The 23829-nt window shown below is 37.9% G+C and overlaps 1 protein-coding gene across 1 annotated transcript; it reads left to right on the forward strand.

The window, feature by feature from the left end:
- The first annotated feature begins 1567 nt into the window (after positions 1-1567).
- Positions 1568-23829, forward strand: MCHR2 (melanin concentrating hormone receptor 2). Its single transcript, XM_057364117.1, is given in 6 exon segments — positions 1568-1688; positions 5397-5521; positions 20089-20197; positions 20200-20275; positions 22502-22581; positions 23020-23829. Coding segments are annotated over 6 exon segments (828 nt in total). The 3' UTR covers positions 23337-23829.

The raw sequence follows: 23829 nt of genomic DNA on the forward strand, positions 1-23829 counted from the left end.
AATGGGAAGGAGAATCAAAAGTAAAATTTGCATTAGGTAAAAAAGTGAAATATAATAATAACAACAAATATTAATAATAATTAAATTATAATAATAGCAATAATAATAGCAATAATAACAATAAAAATAACAATAATAATAATAGTAATGGGGAAAAAATACACCTCCACTCCCTAAATACGATTCAAGTCCTTGTCTTTGGCTGACTGATTACATTTGTTCAGTTTATTTGGACTTCTCTTCACAGAGGACTCTSAATTTTTTTCCTTCCAGTGCTCATGAAGGAGAAAGTACCACGATCATTTCTGTTGGAGCAGTTACCATTCTCACTGCCCATCACCTCCCTCCTACCAGAGATCACTTTTCTGTCAGATCGGCAAGTGTTACGTGTTTAATTACTCCTGTCAAGTATCAGCTTGCTTTATTGGAGTGACAGACATTCATTTAAATTCTTCTGTTGGCAAAATTTTCTAACCCTGATCTTGTAACATACGGGATGAACGAAACTTGCAGTTATATTGGCACATCTGAGGAGTTAGGAACCTCTAGCAGGAATATCAGGGACATCAGAGGTGACAGGGCAGGTTCAACCACAGGGAAGGGAAGGCAGCTGGCAGCAGGCTGAGAAACATTCTATTGCAGAGCACAGGGCTGGGAAGGGGTGTGTCACTGAGAAATGCACCACTGAGGTTTTCTCTTTCCTTTGGATGCAGAATGCTTTTCACAAATTGATTATGTTTTTCCTAGCAACCTTTCTCATGTGTTCACTCTACTAAAAACAGTTCACGTTTCTCATATTCTTGTGTGTGCTGCAATTCTCTGAGAAGATATAGGGTTTTTTTAAAGATATTTCAGAATTTTGGTCTAATATTTTTTTTCCTATTTCCAGGAGCTGAAATGGTAATATTGACTTCAAATTTATTCAACTGAGATGCCTCTTTGAAATGAGAAAAAACAGAAATGTTTCAAATAAAAAAATAAATTTCCATCAAATTTGAAATATTTTGACAAAGATTCAGTGTGAAAGGTAGTTTCTTGGCTTAAAAGTTTTCTATTCAGGTATTTATTTATGAAAATTTGCTATCATAAAAAATGGTCTAACCTTACAGTTAAAACAAAGCATGTGTTCCTGTAGTTACATAAGAGGAGGAATTAAAAAAAAAAATAATAAAAAATTTAAGAAACGATCTTGCGTATCAGAACCAGAAACAGATGTCATCATTTGAAAAGCCTGAATCAGAGGTGTGCAGTCATGTCTACTTCAATACACTCCAGCAGCTCCCAGGGTTCTTTGAAATTATTGGGATGTTAAGCAGATAATTGCCACTTCCCTCTGTTCTTTCCTATTTTGTAAGAAAGATTCCCTGAAGTTTCAGGGGGGACTGTCTAACTGCGAAGATGTAAGAGGTGTGGAACTCGGAGTGCGCAGTAAAACAGGCGTCATCATTTTCTGTCATTTTTTATCTTCTCACATAGAGTGGGACTTGATTGGTTGGTTTGTTTATTTTTTGTTTGTTTTTCCTCCAGGGTGTTCTGGGGGTTTGCACCAACATTTTTGCGTTCAGGGATGGGCTCAGAGCAGGCTGTGCTCTGGGTGTGCCGCTCTTCTCCCTCCCGCTCCGCCGAATGTCGCCGCTCACAGCGGCCGCTCCGGGAGCAGAGGGGACCGGGAGCGGAGCCGGCGGCAGGTGAGCTCTCACTCCGAGTCCCGGGGGCAGCAATTCCCCTCCACCCGGGGCAGATTTTGGGGGATCAAAGCGGCCGGGACCCCCGGGCAGGCGGGGGAGAGCTCCGGAGGGAGCGTGCGGCAGGAGCAGGGAGCGCCCGGGGACAGAAGGGCAGGAGCGGCAGGTGGAGCGCAAGACGGAACGCTGCAGTATTCTGAATTTTTCTGGATTTTTGTGCTCTGAGTGCTATCAGCCTTGAGGGTTTTTCCCCTTTGTTTTTTGTTCGTTTGGTTTGGCCTGTTGTTTTGTTTGTTTTGTTTTAATGACAAAAAGAAAACAGACTGCTTTTGGATTGATGTTTGCCTTTAGTGGAAAGGTGTGCCTGTGACTTCAGACAGCGCTGAAGAAGTTTAGTTTCCTGGAGGAATGGTAAGAGTCTACCTCTCCAACCCTGGAGAGAGAAAAATTGTGGCATTATTTAAGACAAAGTGCTTTGGATAGTGACTATAGAAAGAAGCAAATAAAAAGAGTAAGGAGATATTTGTGTGATATGAAAGCTATGTTTCAAGTCTGTAATTCAACTTGTTGAAAAAAATACAACTTTCCTATATTTTCTACTCATTGGAAAGAGACAAAAATATTTTTTTTCTAGTCATTCATTGCCTCACATTATCCTCACAAATATCTTTAATTTGTGGGAGAAAGTGAGTAAAAATTAAATATAGAGGGGATTTTTAAAAGCTGCTTTGCAGAATAGCCACCAAACATTAACATAAGGGGTAAAAATTAGGCAGGGCTATTTTGTTTGAATACTCTTTTTTTTCTGGTACTTTGCCTTTCTTTCTTGCACTTTGATATCAGACTCTTATGAAGTCAAGTCATAACTAGTGAAGATACATATCTGCAATAATAGTTTAACTCAGATCCAATAAGTACCTGCTTATAGTACCAGCAAAGGACTGGCTAGAGTTTTCACAGAAAAAAAAGTCTGTGAAAGTATTTCTTTTATTGAATTTTCATTTGTCTAACACAGAAATCTCCAAACAAAACTTCAGCTACGATGTCATTAAAATACAGTAGCTTAATGAAAATGTCATATATTGAGCAAAATTTTCAGTATTTTCTAGGTTTCTGTCATTATAGTCCATCTCTACCCCACCCCCTGACCCACCTCCCCAAAGAAAGGGATCTATCAAAAGGGTAGATATTTATCTACACCAGTGTGGTTTGTTAATTCAAGGTTCTTATTTAGGATGGAAGCCTYATTAAGAAYATGAAAATTTAAATAGTCATGTGGAAAGTTACACTTTTTCTCTTAGATGTGTACTTGTGAAAAGTGTAAACCCAGATTAAYTGCACTTGTCTCTAACCCTACATGGGAATTCAAGGAAAGAAAAAAGGATCTGTTGTGAGTAAAGCAGGAACAGCCAGAAGGTTTCATACCTCTCCTGATTGTAGGCAGTGCATCACACAGAAAGAACAAAGAAGATTATGCTTTACAAGGAAATGTGACATCACTTGTCTATCACCTGGTATTGAAGTTTTGTCCATCACATCGGTTTTGTAGGGGTGAAGACCTGGTGGTACAGTAAGGGCATTGAAAAAGGAAAATGCAGTGCAGTGGGAAAGCAAAATATAGAATTGTGGAGGGTTGATGTTGGCTGAACTCCCAAAGCCACCTTATCACTTCCTCCTCAGCTGGACAGAGGGGAGAGAATATAACAATGAAAGGTTTGTGCGTAGAGATAGGACACACAATGGGTAAAACTGGCTCAACTTGGGGAACAGTAATTGAATTMATTGCTAATCAAATCASTGGSACAATRAGAAGTAAAACAAATCTCAAAAACACCTTTTCCCACCCCTTCTCATTCCTGGGCTCCTCTTTTTCCAGAGTCTCTACCTCCTCCYTGCAGCATCTCAGSGGGAAAGAGGASTTGCAKYCAGTTCATMAAGTTGTCTYTGCTGCTCCTTCCTCCTCAAGGGAGGACCCATCACACTCTTCTGTCGTGGAAATTGGCTCCTCCCACAGGCCAACGTGGGCTGCAAGGGGACACCTTCCTCACCATGGTCTGCCCCATTTTCTGCACCGTGATCTGCACCATGATCTGCAGGGGAGTCTTTGCACCTCCTCCTCCTCTTTGTCCACTGACCTTAGTGCCTGCAGAGATGTTTCTCACACACACTCCCACTTCTCTCTGGTTGCAATCTGCCCTGTTTATGAGCAATTCAATATATTTTTTTAATTGATTTTATTAATTTCATTTAATTTCTTCCTAGAAATAAAAAAACAAAACTTCATCTCTTGCAAGAAGGGTACAGCTGATAYACAGGTAAATTGCTATTTCTCTCACACTTGTGTCAGCAAATTAAAATTACTCATTTCACAGCTGCTCTTTATTTTGACTCCTTAAACAATAAGCTGAGGGGTTACATATGGTGTGCTGCACGCAGCAAACAGGCTGCAAATTCTCAGAGGGAGACAGAAACATGGACAGGACACTCTTGCTAGCACAAAAGCATCCCAGCATCACCAGGATCCCAGCATGCCTATTTGAACTGGTTTATGACACAGGATAAAAGATTTGTTTGTGAGGAAGATGACTATGTGCTCAGAACGCACTTATTTTATAAAAACTTGTAGGCAGAATTTTAAGGAGCTTTCACAGTGAAATCTTTGCATAAGGTTTCAATAACCTTAGAAAAATAGCCAGTTAATGCTTTTCCACCTTTATTTCTACATCAACAAAAGTGAAAGATATTTCTCAGCTTTTGCAAATTTAGAGTTTAGTGATGAACCTCATGAAGTCCAACAAGGCCAAGTGCAAGGTCCTGCCCCTGGGTCTAGGCAATCCCAAGCACGAGTACAGGCTGGGCAGAGATAGAGAGCTGTCCTGGAGAGAAGGACTTGCGGGTGTTTGTGGACAAAAAGCTCAGCATGACCCAGCAATTCATGTACTTGCAGCCYAGAAAGCCAACTGCACCYTGGGCTCCATCAAAAGGAGCATGGCCAGCAGGTGGAGGGAGGTGATTCTGCTGCTTTCCTCTGCTCTTGTGTGACCCCATCTGAAGGTCTGTGTACAGCTCTGGGGCTCCAAACACAGGAAAGACCTTGGAACCTGCTGGGAAAAGACCAAAGAGCCACTAAGTTGATCAAAGGRCTGGAGCACCTCTCCTATAGGGACAGGATGAGAGTGAGACTGTTCAGCCTGGAGAAGAGGTGTGGGGAGACTTTATAGCACCCTTCTAGCACCTAAAGGGGGCTGGAGAGGGATTTTTCTCAAGGACACGTAGTGTTGGGACAAGGACCAATGATCTTAAGATGAAGGAGGATTTGATTAGAGGRCTTGATTGGAGGATTGATTTGGATCACCCCAGCCAAGAGAAGCTGACAGTGCACTTTCTGAGAATAAACACTTTTACTGAAAGGTGTATCTTGGATGATAATTTTTTTTTTTAACTGTAATGGTGTTATCACATCATGGATTTAATTTTGAAAATAACATCATCCTGTTSTTTCAAGTACAATACTGGATGTACAAAATCTTTCAGTGAAAAWTTTTTTATGAAACTTAGATAATCATTAAAGAGTAGTATTTAYTTTGATATGAGACTCTGATATTGTTATTCAAATTATTATCCATGAATAATTAATTTCTCTTGGTACTACAGAATCAAGTCCTAAAATCACTGAAGAATGAGAGAATTTTTGTCAAAATGGTGCACCAGGCTTGATTAACAGATCTTGGAGTGGATGGCACCATTGCCAGGTGATCAGTGCTGCAGAGACAATCATCCTTCCTTCTCTGATTGGGATTATCTGTTCAACAGGCTTAGTTGGAAATAACYTCATTGTATCCACAATAATAACATATGAAATGAAATACATTTTTCAACTAGATTTATTGCTGAAAAAATAAAGGATGACTGCACTAAAGAATTGCTCAGCAAGGACAATAATAGCAAGTTTTTCATGTTCCCTTTAGTCACTGAGGCTTAATTTTCATTAGAAAAATAGTTAAATCATGACTATACATAGCAGTAATTTATGCCTGCTTACCCTTTTCTGCTGTAAGAAAGTCCTGAAGTGCATGACTGACTTCAAACATTTCAAGGAAGTCAAAATTCATGCCTTCTTCCTGGGTTTCCCTTAGAATTGGGAGCAATTTTCCCTCTAGCACTCATAAAAGCTAGACTAATCTGCCAACTTTATAAGTTGTGGTAATAGTGAGGGATCATAATGTTTTAGAGAATTCTTTAAAGATCAGTTGAAATACTGCTTTTCCTCCTTTGAAAACTGCATTTCTGCCCCAGACTATTTTAATAACAGAGCTTTATCTCACTTTTGACAATTTACAGCAGCTTCCTAGAACTCATTGCTGTTTTCCAGCATCATCTTACTTCTGGAAGCAAGGCCTTAGTGCCTGCTGAGGATTCTCACAAGGCAGGAATTATAACCTCAAGATATTTTTGTTGCGTGCTGAGAAAGTAAAATTGCTGATGTTGCTGGTTTTTGTGGGGGTCATAAAATCTGACTCAACCATCCTTTATGCAAGAAAATACATTCTAATATCTTAATTTTAACAAAGGGGTTTTTTCCTGTGTAGGCAAAAAAAACTCAAAATGCTGATGCCTAAGTCCAGAAAACTCCAAATGCATAAGCGTGTAAAAAGTGGCTTTTATCTGTGGTGCAAAGTTTGCATAAAGAAATATGGTGCACAAAGTGAATACTCATCACCCTCTGCAAGGACTGGATTCACTCCACCTCTACATAATGTGCTTTCATAGGAAAAATTTCCAAAGGCCATCTGAGGACTAAGTGCCTGTGAGCCACAGAGTTTTAGTAAACTTCCCTTGAAAATAATGGAAATTTAGTTCTGGTGCAGTCAAGAACTCTGTAGCTCATAATATGAAAACAGTACATCTGAAGTAAACATAATGGCAATATGACTTTTTAAATGTATGAATAGAAAGGGGAAAAATTAGTTATAGTGTCTCTAAAATAATAGAATAGAAGGAAACTAACAAGGAACAAAGATTATTATTTTTCCCTGGTGAAAAGCCTTTGTCTAACTTAAATGAAAATGAGAGGCAGAGGGAAAGGACATAGACAATGTCTTGAAATAAAAAGAATATAATTTAAACCATATTTGCTTGAGAAAATTACAAGCATTCAAATTTATGGGCATGAACATTTATACTCAGGAAAAGAATTTGGAAATAGTGTGTTAAAAAGTTAATGTGGTATTTACCAACACCACAAAAGACAGACACAAACCTCAGATTTGACTTTTAGCTACATTTTGAAAAACAATCGTGTCAAATTCTCACCTTCCACTGAACAGATCTGACTGTACTCAATGGTTCTGCTTTTGAGTTGTGTCCTCTCTTTATTGAGCACATTTTCTCATGCCTACATTTTACTTTTTTTTTACTTTACAGAGACAATTCTTTTAAGAGACCAAGAAGTTAGATTATCTCTCTAATAAAGCAGAAAGTTATTTCTAGTAGAAATGCTTTACGGATGGTAAAAAATGATAAAGAAAAGACCTTGGAATTTCAGTTCCCCAATTTCATTGGCAAGTCTACCAGCTAGGGACAGACATTTTTAAGTGTAAATTAAAATTATATTATCTGCAATTCATTGGGAGAAAATATGAGAAAGTCCTGGTGAACCTTGTATGTAATATATGCCTATGCAGTGAGATTTAATTTAAAAATTTCTAAATTGATGACTTTTGCTGGCTCTTCTTTTGTGAATGACTTTTATCCCTAGGGAGTAATAGAGAGAATTGAGATCTGTTACTATTTGATTAAAAAGACAAATGGTGAAGAAAATCCTGCAAGGTTTCAGTGTCAGCCTGGAGAATCAAGTAATCTTCATCCCAACAACCTAGAAAACTGGTCCTTAGACCCACAGTTCTAGACAAGTATTTTATGCAAACCCACTGAGCTGGGTGGAGTAGCTGCTGCAATAACAACTGACCTTGTAGGAAGGAGGAAAACACAATCCAGACAACCCCATTATACTGGGGTTATTGTATATATATATTATATATATATTATACTACATATTCTTTAGAACAGTAGGCTACTGAAAAGTAAATCAAAATTTCAATTACCTGTAAGTTCTTCTTTTCAAATTAACTTGCTTTTAATAAGGTAACTAATAGCCAGTGGTAAAACAGCATTTCTTACAATAGATGATAAGTAGGTAGAATTTTCTGCATTCTTCAGCTGGAGAAGGTACAATTGCAACTACATTTAGAGTCACTTGCAGAAAACTATTAAAACCTCTGCAGAGAACTAGTTTTTATGTTAGAATATTTTATATGTTATCATTGTGGAAGTCATTAAATAAACTAAAGAACAATTTAATGAGCAGATGAATTACAACATGAAAAGAAAATAGTTAAAGCATGAAGAGTACTAGGAAATATTGATATAAAAAACAAGCTTCCTGAAAAGATTTTCAGGAGAAAATCAGTTAATGTGGAATTTTCAGGGAATGATTTGGGGCTAGCAGATATCATATTTTCCCTGGGGCTAAGTGTAGGACTGTGTCAACAGCATTCCCAGTGACACCCGCAGGGGATATGTGGCTGATGTGCAGCAGCACAAGGCTCTCAAAGAGAAAGAACAGATAAAAAAAAGAGGAGGGACCAGAGCATCAGAAATGTTTTAACACACAATTGCACAAACCCATAGAATTTTTTTTTACCAATATTCTGATATAAATAGGAAGCACTTCTGTCAGTTAGGAAACAAGAGAGGCAAAGCTCCCAGGATTACTGCGGGCTGTTATTAGGCTGAAGCTGCGTGAGAAGCACACACAGCTGGAATACGTGTAAGGCTTTGCCTTTCCAGGGGAAAGAGGGAAATATTAATGCCCTTCTCCAGGCTCACAACAAGGCCTGAAATACAACTCTCACCAGCTGTTTCCAGGAAAGATAAGATATTCAGACTGGAATAGCAAGAGAAAAAAACTAACAGAAATTTGTTAGAATCAGAAGAAAGGAGAACTATCCAAATTCACCTAAATTTGTGAGGTTTTTCAAAAAAGGTTCAGAGGTGTATGCTTGCATTCTCTAGTTGTGAAACAGAAACAGCAGAAAGGATTTTTTGAACTAAAAGGATTGTTTGAACTAAAGGCCAAAACTGGTACAAGAACAATTGGGTAGAACACAGGATGTATTAAATGCTGATAACTGGGAGGTCTTTTACCTTCCAGAACAGGGATGTCCAATGATAACTTTTGCTAAGACTGGTGAAAATAAAACAATTATTTCTGAGATGAAATTACTTTGTTATGAGGATTTCTTTGCTGATCTTGTTGCCTGTGACAGCTGATAAGTAGACACTGTGACAAGGGCTGTATCTTTCAATCTGAAGTTCCTGACTTTCTTGTATCTAACAAAGAAATCACAACACATAAACAACGTACCCAGTACTCTATAAAATGTCTCAGCTGTTCTGTTCTTTATTCCTTGTGGAGATGGAAAGCTAAAGGTCTTTACAGTGCGACAGCATGCTGTCAGTTTTGCTCTGATTTCTAAGATTCTGGTTTAGATCTATTTCAGAAATCCTAAACAATTTCGTGTTAGAAATGTGGGATTTCCCACACCTCTGATACACACCTCTGAGTGATGCTGAGACTTAGGTAAGAGAAATATATTTTTGGACCAGAATACCCTGGACAGATTTCTGTAGCTATTGTTAATCTAATGCTAAATATCAGATAATGTTGTTATCCAATAACCAATGAGATAATTGAGTTATTTGTAAGTTTTCATTGCTAAATACTGTTAAATGAAGGAAAGCACAGAGGTAAAGATGTAGCCATTTCTTTGTGCAGTTTCTTATAACTAACTGATACTGAGAAAAATTCATTCTCATTCAAACCCATAAGAGAAGCAATTTTTACCTTTCCTGTGTGAAGAAATGGTATATGCTTGTGCTTTTTAATGTGTGATGCCCATAAACCATCTTATCTTTGATCCAGAAGATTACTTCCAAATTAATACTTTTAACCTTCAAGTTAATGAAGATTTTTTGTCCAGTAGGGTCTTTGTGAATTCTGATGACAACACACAATGCAGTCAGAGGGGCTAAATAATGGCTGATGACAACACGTTGCACATTTGTCATGTTCTTTGAAGTTGTCACTGGAGTGACAGTCAGTATATGGATTATTACATTGTCATGTCTGCTCAACACTTATTTTTATACAGGATTGGGGACATTTAGATCCATTCTTAATGAGTTTAATCTGTTGAAATAGAGTTGAAGAGATGGTAGGACAGATTTGACATATTCCCATATTTTACAGAACAGCAATTGTGCTTTTGTACATTTTTCATAGGCTGTTTCAGAGATGGAAATTAACCTGGCATGTGTGGAAGGATGAGAAACCACTGAGAAGATTTGAAATTTGTGGTGAGAGAGTGGAAAACACTGAAAGGACAAAAAGAAATTTAAAATTGAAACAATTGGCTATTGTTTTCAGGGGGTGGGGAGGAAGGGTGGGGAGGGGTCGGTGTCTCCCTCATATGAGTGAGTTTCTTGAAATATGGGCGAGTTGAACTTCACTCCACCTTCTCATTGATTTAACTTGCAAGGCCAGTGCTTGTCTCTGAGCTGTATTAATTCATCAACATGACAAAACAAAAAAAAAAACAACCAAACAAATAAACAAGAAAAAACCCACAAAACCAAAAAAAAAATCAAAAAAAACCATCAACTTTACAAATAACTGGCAAGAGTTCTGGTCTTTTAATGCATTAAATTGAAGGGTCTGCTGAGGTTCAGAGCAAATGGGTGCTCTTCTGATGCTACATTCTGGGGCTGTGTTTTGGATTTGTGTTGGGAACAATGTGGATAACTGTTGTGACCTGGTTAGTGAGAGATGCCTCAGCCTGAATTAAGGTGCAAACAAGACCACATGCTGAAATTAATAATACAGGTTTTCTTTAACAATAAGGCAGAGAGAGAGACCAAGTAGAAGATAGTCCCAACCTGTGGATTCAGTGGTGTCCTGTAGGTCCTTCTTCACCCTGAGCTTCTCAGTGATGCGGAACCCAACATGGTTCAAAACTTTTCCCTATTTATACGTCTTAGCAAACAAAGGAATTCATGCTAATTGGCTACAGTTTTCTAATGCTAATTAGTCTGTATGTTCAGTTTTTCTTTTGAGTCAGTGGTTTCTTGGGTTGGTGGGCAGTGAGAGCTACAATCTCTTCCTTTTTCCCAGTCAGAGCTGATTTCAGCACAGTTGCTGAGTTGGCTTTCCCTGTGGCCCATAAATTCTGCATTCTTTGTGTTCATTATCAGTAATACATTCTTCTCCCCCAGATGCATTACCTTCCCCCTAGCTCTGAGTTAACACCAGGGAGGTCTATTATTTTCATCTTCATTAAAACTCAGTATTATTATCTTATTTTACTTCAATGACTATTTGTGTTTATCTTGACCCATGAGTTTTCTCACTTTTATGCTCCCAGTTCTCTCCCTCTCCCTGCTGTGGTGAGGAGTGAGTGACTGGCTGTGTGGTGCTTAGTTGCTGGCTGGGTTAAATCATGAAGAGCTTAATGTGCACAACTTTAGAATTTGAGATGCTCACTCTGACTCCAAAAGTAATTTCCAATTTAGCATTATTTATCCTGCTACTATGAAAGAAATAAAGCAGAAAAAAAATTAACTTTCTCTTAAATAGACATAGACAAGCAGTTTTCAGATGCTTTGAAACCTGTGTGTTGGAGTATAATGCTCATTTGACGTCTTGCAGGAAACACAGTTTGAGGCTTTTCTTTTCCTGTAGATTTTGCATCCTTCAAAATTCACAGAGCTAAAGGCACTGGAGGAAAAATATCACATATGCGTCATTCTCTCCATGAGTCCTTAGTGCCAGAAGATACACTTTATAGCAGCCTGGCTTTGGTTTCAGTATCATAACCAGATGACAGTGAATTATACTTTGTAATTTAGTTAAAATGTTTGAAAAATAACCCTTTTGTCTGGTTCATTCCCTCTAGCTTAATTTTTTTCTTTGAAAACATAGCTATTTCATAACTTGTAGCATGCGGGGAAGGCAACATGAAAAGTGTGAAATTAGGAACTCTTTTCACACGGGTTCTTTTGGGAAATGATGGTCATAGAGTTGGACTTCTGAATGTGGTTTGTGGGTTGCCAGGTGGAGCTCTCCCAGCTGCAGGTTCTTCTGCATCTTCCAATAAGATTGACAAATAAACTGGTACTTTGCAGCAAGCTGGAGGAAAATAAATTGATTAGACATGTTGAGAGGCAGCTGAGACAAATAGCTTACACTGGACACCTAATTTGTAAGTGAATTTAAGTATGGTGGTTTCTATACGCAGACTGTGGATAAGGGTCTGTTAATTAAAGTCCTGTAATTATAAAGTATGTTATAAATATTGATTTATTTCAAAAGATACTTTGTCCTTTCCTTGATCTGTATAAAATGAGGCAATTTCAAGCCAGGAGTTCTTTGAACTGTGTGTACAACATTCCTCCAAGCCTAAATCTGGGGGTGCACTAAGAAAAAGATTATATTTGATAAAGGAATCTAGAAAAGCATATAGTCACAAAAGTTACACAGTGAAGACATTATGAAACTGGCAAAGTCAAAACTAAGCTTAGGTGTAGATTCTGCATAAATTTTAAACTCAACTGCAATTCCTATGTATGCATGTATAAACTTAATGAGACTAACTTTAAATATTTGATTGCGTGTTATTTTCTTTTCCCTCCAGAAGCTCATTCCTCTTTCAGCAGTTCCTATTTTTACATTGAGAGTCAAGAATCTCCTGTCTCCAGGAGAAGCAGAATTCAGCCCTGGATTAACTGCATTGCAGGAAATCTTCAATATCTTCTGTTTATGCTAGGCTGCTATTTCTAGATGGCCACCAGACCTATGTTCATTTGGAATACCATAGATTTCAAAGGAGAATATGAATAATTTTTCTGATGTTAATAAAGTACTTAGTCTATTCAAAACTCACTAGAAAGCAAAATTGTGAACAATGTATTTTTGTTGAGATTAAAATATTTAGTTTGAAATATCTTTTGGCTGACAAACTTTCCTGACTCTAAACATTAGTAGAATTATAGTAGAAATTTAATTTAGTTGACATGAAGTTAAAAAAGAGTCAAGAAATTACCAGATCCTTCGAAATTCAGTTTTGAAAGCACTGCTCTTATATTTGAGTAACGTGACAAAGTTTTTTTGCAAATTTCTAAAGTGTTTACATATAGCATCTTTACTCTTGTTTTTTAGAGGAAAAACATACGTGAAAGACAGTAAGTGTTTAGGCAAGAGTAAGACATGACATCCTAAATGAGGAAAGAGAGAATCTCAAAAACCTTATCTGAGAAATGATTTATCTGCGAAATAGAGCCATGTCTTAAAAGAGACTWGTTTTTTCCAAAAAGAAAGCTTGTGCTTTCTTCTTAATTTCTTTTTCTTTTTAATTTTGAGGCAAGTTTTTCCTTCTCAAATACACTTGCCTAGGGAAAGCTCTTCAAACTACTTCTCTCCCAGTTTTATCCCTGCAAACACTAATTATGACACTACAGTCAAGAAACAAAGGTTTTTCTAATAAAAATCTTCCAAACTGTTTAGAACCTGATAGTTTCAGTAAAGCACTTCTGAATCTACCTAGAAGGTTTTATTAAGTAAAAATACTAAACCAGCAGTTTTGCTGAAAAAAATGCCAGTTTATCTGACTGACTTTAAATTCACCCCACATTCACAATAAAAGTAAGAAACATCATTTACATAACTTATCTTAGTAAATTATATGACTGATGAAGCATTGGACATCTTCATGTTCTCTTTCACATTTCTCGAAAATAAAAGGCCTTAGAATTGAAGACAGGACCAAGTCAGACCTGGGAAAGCAATTGCAGAAGAAGTCTGAGCTGAATAAAATGAGCACCACATGCAAATTAATATTTGACATATAGCAGGTAAATGCTTTTATTCCCATAAATCTTCTGCTTCATAATAGGAGTGAACTATGTTAGACAATGGTCCAACAGAGATTTTAGTATTTCAGCATTTCTTTTTGCAAATAAAATGTCTTTATAATGTCTTCAGAAGTGGCAAAACCAGCTGTTCTTGTATGGAGCTTTAGGGGTCAATTTATGAGGGATACAATGTAAAAAATTGGTTTTCATTACTCAGTTTAATATAAAATAAAAAACTTTAAGGAAAGCTGTAAAACTATGCAAGTCAAGTATTCATGTTAAAATTTATTACATCAGACACATTTTTTTAATACACATTTATATCTATGCCACAGGCAGATATAATACAAATTAAACCTGTATGTAATTTTGGTAGCACAGCTTTTGCCTATGGGTTAAAAAAGTTTTGTATGAAGCAACTCACAGCATCTGTTCTCTGAACAAGGATGAACAAAGTTACACTCAGACAACAATTCTAATACAAGTTAAACCCATTAAGAGTAAATCTGACTGTTCAACAAAAATATCACTATGCAAATCCGGCCTAAGTGAAATTCAGAACTATGTGTGCTGCAGACAACATCTCCTTGAGCCCAACTATCAACATACTTTTATGGTTTTGTTTCTGGTGAAACAGGAGAAACAATGAGATGGCTGAAAAAGGGGGTCCAGTATGATGTCCTGCTCTGAAGGAACCACTTGGAACATTCCAGAATGCCACTTGACTTTAATTGTAGATGAACATTGCAATTAGCAATGTTAGTGATTAAAATGGCAAAGGAATGATTTGGACAATGACACTGCCAACAAAGAGCTAAGACTTGCACATTCAAACAGATTGATGCTTGCTCTTTCATGGCACAGAAGATGCAGGTAAAGCCTATGCCAGGCTTTCTTTCTGTGACAGGAGGCTGGGAGGCACATCTCATTCCCTGCAGCATGAATCCAGTGGAGCATTCCACAAGAAAATACCAGTATTTGGGTCCATTCTTACAGACCCTACGAGCTTCTGACTAATTTTTCTGTGAACCTTGATTATAAGAAAAGGTGTAATCTCCGTGATAGGTGTTCAGTTGCCTGTGATTTAAGGTGTACTTTTGGTATGGAACAGTTATATAATCTTGTCTCAAAATCCTGAGAAAGCAGATAAACTCTAAGCTGTGTGAAAGTACCTTGAGCAGAACCATGTGTGCTAAGTAAGATGGATTGAAACCCAAGACAAGTTTGTTGAGGCAGAGACAGACTCCCTCAGGGGCTCACAAAGAGAAATACTGGCATGAGGAAATACAAAATACTAAAGAAAATTAGGGGGTCTGAAGGTGCCCCTTCATTACCTGTCCAGCAAAGAACCAGTGCTGTCATACAGTAAAAGTTCTAATACTTAGCCCAAGAGCTTTGCTTGTCCTAGCTGTCCATTGCCTATTGTAGTAGACAATAAATAATTGCTTTTGTGAATATACTGTTTGCAAAAACATCTCTGTGCAGCAGAAAAGTTTCCTGAGCAAGTTCCTCAAGTCTCAGAGTAATGCAGGTACCAGTCAATTTTGAGGGCTACATAAACGTTTATTCAGCCTCTAGCCTTACATCTGCAAGCACATGAATGGAAAAGCAAGGTTGAGAAGATAAATCTGGAATAAGTAGCTCTGTGACAGCTGAGAAGAAGCAGACAGGTGTTCCAAGCATTTGGAGCAGCTGAGACTGACAAGCATGAGAAATGTGTTCCTGGTTTGCCCATTGTTGTAATGATGCTCTAAGAAATATTTACCAAGGCAATATTGTTGGTGGGGTGGACCCATAACTCTATAAAGTCATGGACTTTCAGTCATTTAGAACCAGAACCACTTGATTTGGCATGGACTAATCCATTTACTCATTCCTCACACTCCTTTTTCAGTCACTCCTTGCTTCAATTCACATGCAGTTACAGATCCCCTGCCAGAGGAAAAGGTAAAAACTTAAAACTTGAGTCTCTTGAGCAGCCCATTTGCCTTAGACTGTAATGCACCCTGCTGCCACTTGGGCAAGCCTGACAGCAGTCCATTTCTAGCCAGTTCAGACAAAATATCGATAATTAACATTAATAAGAATATTTATAGCCATTTGTGATGATGATTATGATAATAATAATAATAGTGTCAGTATGGTCTATTGTGACAATATGAAATACATAGTAAGAATGCTAGGATAGGATAGACCATAAAATAAGATACATCCAGCAGCATGAAGAGAAAAGTGAGGAAAATCAAGGCCTAAGACACACTTCCCTTCTCCTTTTCCTGTATTCCTAAGAGAAACACAACCACATATTTATGCCTTTGCTAGAAATCAGAGAAGATAATTTGTAGTTAGCTACAACATCAACTAGGAGCACATGCTCTCATGAAATATTTTCTCTTTCCAAGTGTCATGTTGGCTTTCACAATTATATCATGTCCTTTGGTTGTGGCTGGTCCTGTAGATGTTCCTCCAGAAAACACTGTAACAAGAAGTTTGGGAGAAAGGGCAGAAGGAATGCAGCAAAAGACATGGCTAACAAGCACCACGTACCTTGTGCCTTGTACTTTTTGAGAGCCCAGCAAGTTCCATCACTGCCTGCTTCTCCCCTTTTCTGTGTCAGAGACCCTTGTTAGACAGTCCCCTTATTGTTTGTCTCAGGTAAGTATTATTCAGCAACAAAATACTTTTATTACTGATAATTACTTTGTGAGATGAGTACACATATCCACTTTTAAGTTCCACTCTCGGAAGACAAAATCAGCCCTTACTTGAAAAACAACGTTTTCTCAAACGCACCGCTCATGCTTCCTTTCACAAATTTATCATCAGACAACAGGCAAGATTGAAAACTACATCCAAACTGGAAGAACCAATAGAAACCTGCTGCTACAAAAGAATGGAGACAAAAACTGGTTGATAAGTGGTTAGGATGAGATTAATTTCTTATTGTCTGAGGAAGGGTAAGTTGGAACAACAAGCTGGAATAAGTTTAAGTTCTAGCAAGAAAAAGAATTATTTACTTTCACATTGAATTGAATTTGTGGTGTTTTCATTCCACCCAGTCTAATGATTTCCTTTTTGTCTTTAAATTCTTTAAATCACTTTTATTTTTCCCTTTGGTTAGATGAATATTAGAAGTGAGAATTAGAAACCCCAATAAATTATCCTTTATAGACACATTTGAACACGTCCTACAAAATAATTCATCCAGAAAGCATGAAAAGGAATTCCTAGGGAAATACATATATCTGAAGATCAGATTTGAAGGCATTGTGGTGACCCACCCTTTACTTTTGTAAGAATCCTTTGAAAATAGTGCCCACACAGCAAGAGCCAGGGTCACCCTACAGATAAGTAGTGATGGGCATATCTGGATGTGGATTTAGAAGCATCCCAGGCTAGAGAGTTCCTCTGCAGGTGCCATGCCTTTGCTTTAGGATCTCCAGTGCCCATCTACACACTTCATTTCATTCTAAGCTGCATGAGTGTGATAACCTGTGCAGCTGCTGCTGAAATGGGTCACATTTGCTGTTTCAGGGTTTTGAGCTGTGCTGGTCCTTGGAGCAAAGGCAACCCCATGCGCTAAGCCACACGTCACATGGTGCCTTAAGAGCCTCAGCCTTTTGCCCTGCTCACAGCCCTCTCTCTGAAGCTCTCAGCTCCATGCCCAGTCACCCAAGCCACCGTGGCAGCCTTTCCCAGAGACTCTAGGGCAGCACTTTCTCCATGTTCCCACGCTATGGATCTTGCAGTGTTATCCTCCCTGCCCTGCACCTGCAGACCCAGCAGCGCTGTTACAGGGGGTTCTCGTGGGAAGGGACTGCCACCAGCGTGAGAATCACCCCTGCTTCCCCTCCCTCCTTCTACCCTGTGGTCAAAGCTTCTGGTTGACATTAGTTGACCTGAAAACACGCGTGCCCCAAACTTAATAGCAAGTCAGTGTGCAGCCTCAGCAAAACATGCTCTCAACAACACCAGCAGCCTCATAGGCAGGAGCAACTGGTAAGAGAATCCTAATGAAAACTATGTTAATACTGTAGGAAAAGCTTTACATGGGGAACCATGAATCCCAGCACTGGAGCAGTCACAGAGAATGATGTTTGCCTCGAACACCCTGCATTGCTCCTCGTCCATCTTACACATTTCCTTTAATTCACAGTTTATTTACTGGTTTGTTGTTTGTTTTTTTTAACCTCCATTGTATTTTTTTTCAGCATTCATTCTTTTGAATCAGCTCTGTTGACAATTTTAAAAATTATAGTATTGTCCACTTACTTTGCAGAGAGTTTCTTGAACCACTTACAAAAATGAAAGCAAGCTCAAAGCTTGCTTACATTGTGCTTACATGGAGACTAAGAGGTCAAATTTTGTGTGAAGGAGGAACAATCATAATTTAAGAACCTGAGAAGCTTGTAAATTACTCTCAATTACACAGATCCTGTAAGCAGTATCAGTGTCAGAAGCTGTTTCCATGAGGCAGCCAGTGAAACAGGAGAACTCACTGTACCAATAATGGTACAAAGTAGTTCTGCCATGACAAATGTGGAGGATTTCTGTTCTTTCTGTCACCATCACGAGGACTGAGAATAACTGCATGAAATCAGACAGAGCTTTTTAAGATATCATATGCCAGAGGAGTCTTGCTGGTTCTAGAAGTGATGGCCATTACTTTGACCTCATTTAGTGATTGTTACAAAGCTTTTAATTGAATAATTAAAAAAATCTATTTCATACTTGTATTCAGGCAAGACTGAAAATAATTTATTATTACACAAAATACCATTTATTTTATCTTATGCAACAATTCCTGATCGTCATTGGCCCAAGGGCAATGATAATAAACAACTAAGATTCTGCAGGCACCCTGTTCTGGCAGACTGCAGAACCTGATCTGTGAAATGCAAAAACAGGAGCATTGAGCAACATCCCAAGGTTTTGCAGGCAAGATGTTGCTGGCATCTACAGACAAAGATTATCTGATTTGTATCAGATATTTACATTGTATAAAATGTATAAATGTATAAAATGTGTTTGCACACCTACAGTAACAAAGATAAAGTATGACAGATTTTGAAAGTTCAGTGACAATTTCAGCCAGGATTTAAATATTTCTTAGTTTTATCCTTTCAACTTTTGCGTGCCTTAAGTGCTCTTAATACTTAAATATAATGAAGTCTACGGAATGCAATTTGGTAGAGAAGCTGCTAATAGTCATTCATCAAGAATATTATTGTTAAATATTGTTTAAACTCCTAAAAATTTTTATTGATCATAACAGCTAGTAAATCACTCATTTTCAGTTCAGTTGAGAAAATTACAGTTCCAAAAGATTTTTGTGACTACGACTCAGTGTTTTCAGTCCTTTGAAAGGAATTGAGTCAGTCTAACTCCCACAAGACAAATGTGTTTCACTGCTACTATCTAAATTACTTCCAGAATTTTGCACAGGAAAAGGCCTGTGCAATATAATAGAAGAAGGCTCATCCCAGCATGCCAGATTCTATATGTGCAAAGGATGGACAGAAAAAGGTAGGAACAATTTGTTGGGTTTCTTTAATTTATTCTAAGATGATTCAACACTATTCTTTAAAACAACATTTTTGTTAAACTGTGAATTAGTGATCATGTGAATAGGTAGTCTGATCTCATCTGCAAATGAAGGTTCACCAAATGCAAGGGATTTTCTATATAACCTGTCACTCCTAAAAAAAAAGAGAGAAATTATACCCCCTTTTAATATCTGTCCTTTTTATGACGTGTGGATTTTTGCATTTAATATTCTGTTTTCAGCTCAAAGATTATCCAGTTTAATCCATTTTGGTCTGATAGATTAGTGTTCACCCTAATATTTTACAAAATGTGAAGGTCATGAAACAGAAGTTGAATTAGTTTGGTATCATAAGTCACTGCCAGATGAAGGTTACTTCTAAGGTAGTAAAGTCTTTCTGTTTTTTCTTCAGTTATGTGAATACTAAACATTTGAACTACAAGTACGAAAAACTTGAACACTCCTAGAGATCGAGTATACCAGAATGTTCCATATTTTTTTTAATTAGAAGTCTTGACTATATTAAAATATATCGTTTTCCAAAATTAGCTTCATCTCAGGTTACATCTCTGCTTGCTTCTTTTATGACCGACTTTTTAAACTCTGTCTCCTACATGCTAATCCGCTATAATTTATTAAAAACTCTTATCAAATTAGTCAGATAATGTTGTGACCCAGAGCATAATCAGTTACACCAACACTTATTGAATGTTAAGAGAATTCCTGCAATAAAAGTTGTTCTGATGTGTTGTACTAGACAACTTTTCTAAAAATGCAGTTCCCTTCCTTTGAAATGACTTTTCTTAGAATTTTGATTTTGTAGTGAACGTTATTAACCACAGTATTTTGTTGTTTTCTTATTGCATTGCTGTTACCTGCTTTTACAGATAACTCGCTCTTGTTCAGCCATTTCACCTAATCCACACGAGACCAAAATCCAAGACAATTAGAGTCGATTTATGTTTATGGGTGGTATCACTTCTGATGTTCCCTGTGCACATGCTCAAAAAGTGGTAAAGTTCAAAGATGGTTTGGAAAGTTGTGCTTTTGACCTGATCTCACCTACTGATGTTCTCTGGTAAGTTTTCAAAGCTCAGGGGATCATGTCTTAGCTGGCATTGAGGATGTCATCTCTTTAGTCTTTGACATCCTGGCAGGCAGACGGATGGTTGGATGGATGAATGAATGAAATAGAATTAAAGGCTGAAGCTGAGCCATTTATCATTTAAATCATCACATCTCAAATTGTAATGACATTACAGAGGCAGCCCCAACACCATCAAATTCAGCAACACAGCCCCCACATAGCAATTGTAACAATGGTGGGCTGCTATTTCCCCTTGTCTTCTCATGCTGCATTTGGGTAACTATTGTTCACAAATGGGATCTCACTTCCCTTTCTGACCTGGCAGACTATCATAAAATCATAGAATCATAGAATTATGGAATCATGGAATCATAGACTCATAGAATCATAAAATCATGAAATCATAGACTCATAGAATCATAGAATCATAGAATCATAGAATCATAAAATCATAGAATCATAGAATCATAGAATCGTATAATGGTTTGGGTTGGAAGCAACCTTAAAGATTATTTAGTTCCAGCTCTCCTGAAATGGACAGGGATGCCATTCACTTGATCAGGCTGCTCAGGGCCTTGAACATTTGATGGGGCAACCACAACTTCTCTGGGCAATGTCTCACCTCCCTCTGAGCAAAAAATTTCCTCCTAACATCTGATCTAAACCCACTTTCTTTCAGTTTAAAAACCATTGCCTTTGTCCTGGCAGTATCTGTCCCTATATAAAATCCCTCCCTCCTTTTTTTAAGCCACTTAATATACTGGAAGGTGATGTTTTGTCAACTGTTGCCATTAATCATAGAAAGCCGTTAGATTGGCCAGGAACAACAAGGAACGTATTTTGGGGGTGAGTATGCCAATTTTCTCTACTAACATGCCAGAGTCCACGCTATTTGGCAGTCTCAGAGTATTCACTTCGGGTGAAATGAGACTAGAAAAAGTGCTCCAAGGGCTCAGTGAATGGACTTCAACCTCTTTTGTATATTCAGACCTCAAACTGCAGCATCCAATTAGAGAAAATTTAAACTCCTGAAGATGAGTATAATGTGCCTGATGAGCATGGCATGTCATGTTCTAAATGTCAAGTACTTCACTCTACAGACTTTGGCACTCATTTGCATGACTTCATGATGTCCACAGAGTTTATTTCAGACTTTTTTGTACCAGCCTCTCTTCCTCCTCCCCCATCCAACTGAATTGCATCAAGATTTTTGATAGAATTAATTATAATTCCAGGGCACCAGAAAATGAGAGAAAATATGTAATGGTAGAGAAGTTAAATACCTTAATGTCAGAAAATCTTGATGGTGTTCCTTGCTGAGGACTTAAAGGCATTAGTAAAACAAATCCATGAAGTATGATTCATTATTTTTAGCAACTGGTGAAGGACATGAGACCCCAAATAGCCTGAAGGAAATCAGAGAAACTAGGATTGAAAGGATTTGGGGAATTCAGTCTAGTCCATACTCTCTCAGATAGCATGACTAATTGTTAGAGGCTTGTTTAATTCCACATCAAAGGCTTTAGCATAGAAAGGTTTGAAGACAAGTAAAAAGACACCTTGGTAGGCAGAATAAAAAAACAAACATCAGTAGTCAAAAAGTTTGGCAAATAACTAAGCTCTGTAGTGTGATAAGAGAAACTGTCTACTTTATAGGAACAAATTATAACAAATCAATTTAATTTCCTTCTTTGACGGAAGTTACTTGATAAAGAGTAAATAGAAATAAAATAACCTGAATTATATGAAATGCCAGCAAACTAACTAGGAAAGATGGTGTCAATCAGACTACACTCACAATGTAAAAATGGTTGAAGGTGAGAAGGCTGAGATGGCTGAAAAGGTGGTTATCACTTATCTACTATCAGATTAGAAAAGTATGAGAGGACTAAGCAGATTATGTCCTGCATAAATGCTTGCAAGGGATATTCTCTAATTGTACAAGAGCTGGAAAAAAACATACACATACAGAATTTGGAGAACTGAGAGGTATAATTTATAGCTATCTTCTTGTCAACTGTATTCCTAGAAGTGTGGAATGCAGACTGTACTTCTTAGAAGCACTTGCAGTTCTAGATGCCTGCTGTTACCGTGTATCTCTAACCAAGGATCACTAATCAGAGACCACTTGAGGAGAAATGTCATTGATCTATTTTTACATTTATGACATGGTCTGTATAATGGCCTTGTTTGTTCTTTTTGCGTTTTGTTTTACAGATATACACTTTATCTTACCATAATAACTTTCATTTTTCCTTCACCAGTTTTCTGTGAAAAGGAAGTTGATTTCCATTACAGTGTGGTTTTTAATTTCTCAGGCAGGAGGATCATTTCCTTCTTTGCTCTGAGTCTCGTTTAAGTTCAGAAGAGTCAAGTTTTAATTGGATACCTCTGTACCAGTTGATTAAAAAAAAAATGTAGCCATAGGTGAAAAGGGATGCAAAGCAATATGGCTGACATGCTGAAAAAGAGTAAGCATTTATTTTTGATCAAAATAATTATCAGTATTTCATTAAGTAAATGTGAACAACTCTCAGCAGATCCTAAGTGTGTGGCATGGGATCATAGCAGAAGAAACAATAATTGTGCAAACAACAAAAAAGTGAAGCTCTTGAGATCTGGCCATAGCTTGCACTGTTTGATCTCAGACAACTGCTGTTCATTCCTGCACTCAGTCCATGCCATCATCTTCTCACCTCGATTTTCTACACTACGGATTCCTCTTTGTTTTGCAGTTACACCACCAGTATCCCCAGGCAGAGTTATGAGGTTTATCAGGACGCTGCCTGCTCTGATCAGCGTGTTTGTGGCAAGCACTGCCCTCTTCCATGTTATCCAGCTCCTGAATCTTGGAGCTTCTCAGCCAGCCCTGACCTTCTGCACGAGCTGTTACATCTCCATGTGCCTCAGCTGTGCCAGCAGCAGCGTTAATCCCTTCCTCTACATCCTGCTTCACAGCTTCCAGGATCTCCAGTGGTGCACAAACACGGAGGTCAGGATGGTAGAACAGAATGTCAATCACAGTGAAAACACGCTCAAGTCAAGTTTTTGAAAGGAGGTTCTTCTTCCAAGAAAAAAGGTTCTATCTATGTGTAGATTTTTTTGTTTCCAATAGATGGGCCTGATTTCACTTCCCTCGTTTGAAACTAAGAAGTGGCTTTATTGCTGAATCACAGCAGTGTCAAGCTGAGGATCAGAAAGGAATCTGCACCACAATTTTCAAGGTTAAATCTCCTAGAATAGGGATTCTCTGCAAAAGAATTCTTTGCTACTGTGACACTGTCTATTTTATGATGATTTGTACATATGTTGCCCCCAAAAGGATGGAGACCAAAGTCAGTTTTGAAAGACAGCAACCCTGATAGTAAGATAAAATGACTGTGGAGGGCACTTGGGATCTGTGTATGAGATCATGGAAACTGTAAGTGAATGACAAAAAAAGTGACTTGGCTATTGATGAGTCAGAAAGGTGTACTGTTGATTTTCATCCTAACTACAGCTGTCTCATCTGGCACTCACATCTGAGCAATTAAAGTCGAGGGAGG

Source organism: Malurus melanocephalus, unplaced genomic scaffold (genome assembly GCF_030028575.1).
Source record: "Malurus melanocephalus ecotype Western Australia unplaced genomic scaffold, MMel_1.1 scaffold_35, whole genome shotgun sequence".
NCBI classification, from domain to species: Eukaryota; Metazoa; Chordata; class Aves; order Passeriformes; family Maluridae; genus Malurus; species Malurus melanocephalus.